Source organism: Entelurus aequoreus, linkage group LG14, assembly GCF_033978785.1.
Source record: "Entelurus aequoreus isolate RoL-2023_Sb linkage group LG14, RoL_Eaeq_v1.1, whole genome shotgun sequence".
Lineage (NCBI taxonomy): Eukaryota > Metazoa > Chordata > Actinopteri > Syngnathiformes > Syngnathidae > Entelurus > Entelurus aequoreus.
In genome coordinates, this window is record NC_084744.1 from 18,350,930 (window position 1) to 18,356,929 (window position 6,000).

Consider the following 6,000-nt stretch of genomic DNA (forward strand, 5'->3'; position numbering starts at 1 on the left):
ATTTACATTGTAGATTGTCACTGAAGGCATCATAACTATGAACGAACACATGTGAAGTTATGTACTTAACAATAAAAGGTGAAATAACTGAAAACATGTTTTATATTATAGTTTCTTCAAAATAGCCACCCTTTGCTCTGATTACTGTTTTGCACACTCTTGGCATTCTCTCGATGAACTTCAAGAGGTAGTCACCTGAAAGGGTTTTCACTTCACAGGTGTCATAGTTTTGATGCCGTCAGTGACAATCTACAATGTAAATAGTCATGAAAATAAAGAAAACGCATTGAAATGAGAAAGTGTGTCCAAACTTTTGGCCTGTACTATATATATATATACATGATAGATCGAAATATATCGGCCCCCAGGCACCTTTTTTTCTCTAAATTTGGCCCCCCTAGTCAAAATAATAGGAGGCGTTCGCAGCCCAACAATAGTTAAGGAACCCTGCTGTAAATCACATTATGAAAAAAACATTTGTAACTGACAAAAAGGAGGGGTCTTAAAGGGATGCCTAGAGGAACACCTTACTCATGTAAATCACTCGTTTGCACCCCTGTGTTCTAGGTTTGCTTGCAAGGTTAAAATGCCAATGCAACAATCTTCTAATGCATTAACAGTGGTCCAAGTTCCTCTAGCAGCACTTTATTGTTTTTAGGAATTTGCTGCAAAAAAAACATTTCTCCCAAGGTATGGTGTCTCATGGTATGGCCGCCTGCTGTACACTGACTACTTAAAGGTATAGTATTTCCCTTGAGAAGATATACTGGCGTAAAAATAGTTTGGCGAAATGTGAGGGGTGTATATTATGGGCAATTCTCAAGCTCCAGCCACAGTCGTGACGCAACCATCCTCTTTTATAACGCCACAACGTGTTAGCTCCTCCATTGTGACTCAACCTGCCTCAGCAATAAAAATGTTGTCTCTCTGACTCAGGGTCAGGCACACGCAGGTCTTTTTTCAATGATGATGAGCAAGATGAAGACCACTGTTTTTTTTTTTTAAATTTTTTATCTGATGTTCCAGACCATTGTCGAGGGACAAAAAGGGCAAATATGCTCCGTCTTTGATAGAGCAGAAAGGAGATTTGACAAAAAGGACGAAGCCGACTGATGAATAGATGCCGACTGATTTGCTTTAAATATAGCAACAGTGTCCTTTGGCGAGAGCTTTTGAGAGACTCAGCGGATTCTGGACAGTTGTGTTTGCCCATTCGGGCATGCGGGCCCGAAGCCAACGTGAGTGGCAGCAGATATTAAGGTCAGACGGCAGCGTGAACTAAGGAGAATATGGTCAAAGCTTTACACCACCCAATCATGCTGTCCTTCCCCTCAGTGCCCCTTTTGAATCAGCTGAATCCACTCATTTGGGTACACATGGTCACTTAAAACCCAGCAGTGCCTAAATTTTGCAAGCCATGCCGTTGGAAGGCTGCTCGCCTCTAAAAAGCAGAAAATAAGTAGAGTGCAGCCATTCTGCTCGAATTGCTAAGCATGCGACACAGAGGCATAAATGTTGCCTTAAAAGCAGCGTTGGGAAAACAGCCACAGCCTTGGACTGCGTGCATTTTCTTAATGTTTCATACTTTATTGCAGCTGCACTAATTTCAACAAAATGTGTGTTGGTGCCACTCTGGAGAAACTCAACCGGTGGATCGGGACCCAAAAGTGACCAATTATAGGTCGGTTGTAGGCACCTATAGTCAAACATAATACAAAACACAAAACCAGTGAAGTTGTCACCTTGTGTAAATCATCAATAAAACAGAATACAATGATTTGCAAATCCTTTTCAACTTATATTTAATTGAACAGACTGAAAAGACAAGATATTCAATGTTTGAACTGAGAAACGTGGTTTTGTTTTTGCAAATAATAAAAAGGCTTTGTTGGCCACATGCGTGGACAGCACCTTTTAGCTCTTATTTCCAAAATCTTGTACACTACTGAATTGGGGTCTTATGGCCCTTATGTGGACACTTATACTGCCGTCTAATGGTGTCAGAAGAGGATAACATACAATGGAATTTGGAGAAAAAAAAGTGTAAAAATAAGAATTGGCATGTCACTTAACATGAAGTACACGTTTGTTACTTATGGACTAAAAGTACATCATATAAAAAGATGATTCTTAGTTTGTGTTCTAATTAGGGTCCAATAAGCCCAAATAGCAAAGATAAATAAATAAAAACATGTATGCAAACAGCTTGGTGTCAAGACTTGGACTATGGCGTGGTTTGTTCTCCCGTGGTGCAAATGATTTGGACCAGACATGACGTGCAGGTGAATACAAATTTAATTTTAACACTCAAAAAAGGAATAAACAAAAGGCGCGCACAAGGGCGGAAGTACAAAACTTGGCTATAAAAACAAAAACGCGCACAAAGGCAGAACTATGGACAAAAAAACAAAACTTGCAAACTATGGCGTGAATAAAGAAAACTTACTTGGACGAGAAAAGGGCATGAAAAAGAGCAGCATGGATCATAAGGGTGTGTAGAGAGTGTGATGTCGCCAGGCTGACTTCCTGGCAACAATGGGCTTAAACAACAGTAACAGTAACAGCTAACAGTAGCTCCTTGAATTCCTTGAATTCCTTGAATTCCTTCTAAGTCTATAACATGATCTGATAGCTCAGTTACAGCTCTTTTTATTACCAAATATGTGTTATATGTGTTTTATGTTGCACGATTGCACCAAGAAAAATTCCTAGTTTGTGAACCCATTCTCAAACAATGGCAATAAAACTATTCTGATTCTGATTCTGATTCTGAAATAATAGTGACATGATTAGTGAAAACAGGTGCGTGACATGACAGGTGAAAACTAATGGGTTGCTATGGTGATAAAACAAACAAAAGTGCCCAAAGAGTCCAAAAACAAAACCGAACATGACTAAAACAAAACATGATCACACAGACAGGACACTTTGGCCTTAAGAGGTTAACTTAGAATTTAATGGCAGCGAAAAAGTTGGCACAGGGGTATTTTTACCACTGTGTTACATGGCCTTTCCTTTTAACACAACACTCGGGGCGGCATAGCTCGGTTGGTAGAGTGGCCGTGCCAGCAACTTGAGGGTTCTAGGTTCGATCCCCGCTCCCGCCATCCGATTCACTGCCGTCGTGTCCTTGGGCAAGACACTTCACCCACCTGCTCCCAGTGCCATCCACACTGGTTTAAATTCAACTTAGATAATGGGTTTCACTATGTAAAGCGCTTTGAGTCACTAGAGAAAAGCGCTATATCAATATAATTCAATTCAATTCACTTCACTCAGTAAACATTTGGGAACTGAGGAGTCCAATTTTTGAAGCTTTTTAGGTGGAATTCTGTCCCATTCTTGCTTGATGTACATTTTAAGTTGTTCAACGGTCCGGGGTCTCCGTTGTCGTATTTTACTTTTCCACTTTGCATCAGTACATCACAATTTTCTGATGTAATTCTCGCAGTATTGCAAACATTTTTTTAATTTGTGAAAATTATTTTATTGTTATATTCCAAATAATTTTAAAGACATTTTCTCACCAAAAAAATCGAAAAAAAACCCCCATTATACTAGAAAATATAAATTTACAACTTTGTTAAAGCAAAATTACTACTTTTTACATTTGTATATCCCGACCTAATTCTCTCAAGATCAAGACATTAAACCTGTTGTATTATCATTTCTTATCTTCGGTGAAGCCGCAATATTATTCCTTAATATACACTATATTGCCAAAAGTATTTGGCCACCCATCCAAATGATCAGAATCAGGTGTAATGATCACTTGGCCCGGCCACAGGTGTATACAATCAAGCACTTAGGCATGGAGACTGTTTCTACAAACGTTTGTGAAAGAATGGGCCGCTCTCAGTGATTTCCAGCGTGGAACTGTCATAGGATGCCACCTGTGCCTTGGACTGTGACTTGTGACTTTACAATCCCCACCTTCTACCATCCGAGTCACGTCCCTTGTGTCCTTGAGCAAGACACTTCACCCTTGCTCCTGATGGGTCCTGGTTAGCGCCCTGCATGGCAGCTCCCGCCATCAGTGTGTGAATGTGTGTGTGAATGGGTGAATGTGGAAATAGCGTCAAAGCGCTTTGAGTTCCTTAAAACGGTAGAAAAGCGCTATACAAGTAAAACCATTTACCATTTACCATTTACCATTTACTAGTGATGGGTCCGGCAACACCGATGCATCGGTGCATGCGTCGAGCCCGTAGAGCAAAACCCTGAGTCGATGCGCGTACCGCTTTTAGAAAGTCACGTGACCGATCATGAGCTGTTTCGGTCACATGACCGATACGCAAACTGTGTCGCACTGACGCCTCCTCTGTGCCCTGTGAGCGGCTCTTTTCTACAGCCGGAGAAATAATAACTAAGAAGAGAAATCGTCTAAAATTGAATACGTTGGAAAAACTGTTTTTTTTTTAAAATAAAAATGTGTTAAAAAAAAAAAGAAAAAAAATTCCCAGTCCACAAGCATCCTCATTCACAACACGTTCTCTTAGGTTTCCATGTTATGATACATGTTCACATTATTTATTGACTGTATCTAAAAAAGATTAAAATATATTTTTATTTAAATGAAGATATGAAATAATCCTAAATGAAATACAATGACTTGGTTTATATTATTGTATATACTAGGTCATAAAATCAGTGTCAGTTGAGTCGGTCCATAGGTTGCCTGTAGGGATTTTTAATGTCCAGCAGATGTCAGTATTTAGTGACACAGTATCGACACAGTATCAATACAGTTTTGCAATGTGTCAAAACGCTTCATGACGCTTCATCAACCCATCACTACCATTTACATTGTGAAATTTTTTTTTACTTCATTTTTTTTAATTTCTTTAAACAAGTGTGGGTGGCACTGGGAGCAGGTGGATAAAGAGTCTTGCCCAAGGACACATCGGCAGTGACTAGGATGGCTGAAGCGGGGATCGAACCAGGAACCGAGCTACACCACCAAACACAAATGTTCTCTTGTCCACATGACAATAAAATTGATTCAGTCGTCAACTCCAATCCAAATGCGACTACTTGCGATTAGCTGATTAATCGGCCGGAAAAAAACATTGCAGGAATTGAAAGAGGCGAATCAGGACCTTCAGCGAGAAAAGATGATGAGATTCCAAAAATTAACGGATGCGCCACGCCATGATTTTGCCAAATTGCACAGCAGACAGCAACAGTTTTGATATCTAAATCTGGTGCATCAATATTCGATCCCACGCCAATAATTACCACCAATGAGGCGAGTCCTGCAATGTTTGCATCAAAGGGAACTTTGTCTATGGAAAAATCAACTTGCAATGAAATCTTCTGCAGTAAAGTTGGAATCCCCAACAGCGAGCATGTCACGCCTGAGCGTGATCATCTCTGACTGAGTTACATCACAGCACAACAACAAAGCCCACGGAGCGCTACTCACTGGATGACAGTAAAGATGCCCACTTCGTTGTCGTCCGGGTTCATCGCGGCTGACGGGTTCTCAGGAGCGGCGCTTCGTTTCCCGTCAAGGCATTTAGAGCCCCCCTTTTACACTGAAATGCACTCCGCTTGCCCCCGACTCGGCAAAGTTGGCTTTTATTCGGACTTTCCGTCGACAAGTGAAGCCGTCAGACTGAGCCCGCTCGGCCACGATCACGTACTGCGCGCACCCCCGTCTCCGGTCTCCCGTCTGTCTGTCCGAGTTGACTGGTCGGCAGCGCCCTCCGGGGTGGAGAACCAGCTCGTCGCTTCTGCCTCAGTAATGAAATAACATCACATTCCGGGCCAGTGCGTCAGAAAACAGAGGGATCAATGAGGCCGCCTCCATGAACGCCTCACCTCCGCTCCACCGGGGGCCCAACACGTTTCAGCGAAGTGACTGCAATATTTACATTATTCCCGCACGCCAATTTGCACGGGCTGACATAATAATCTGATCCCCGGTATGAAGGTTTTAAAGATGGCATGTGTTTCGGGCAGGAGAGCTTAACATTAAACTGTCAACATAATCCAACT

At 41.5% G+C, this 6,000-nt stretch overlaps 1 protein-coding gene across 1 annotated transcript in view; it reads right to left on the reverse strand.

Annotated features, from left to right (window-relative positions):
* frmpd4 (FERM and PDZ domain containing 4) overlaps positions 1–5,728 on the reverse strand; it is a 103,265-nt gene extending 97,537 nt beyond the window's left edge. The window contains exon 1 of the mRNA XM_062069145.1: positions 5,426–5,728. Coding sequence (XP_061925129.1) covers positions 5,426–5,469 — 44 coding nt within the window. The 5' untranslated portion in view covers positions 5,470–5,728. The remainder of the gene's footprint in view (positions 1–5,425) is intronic.
* Between the last annotated feature and the right edge of the window lie 272 nt (positions 5,729–6,000).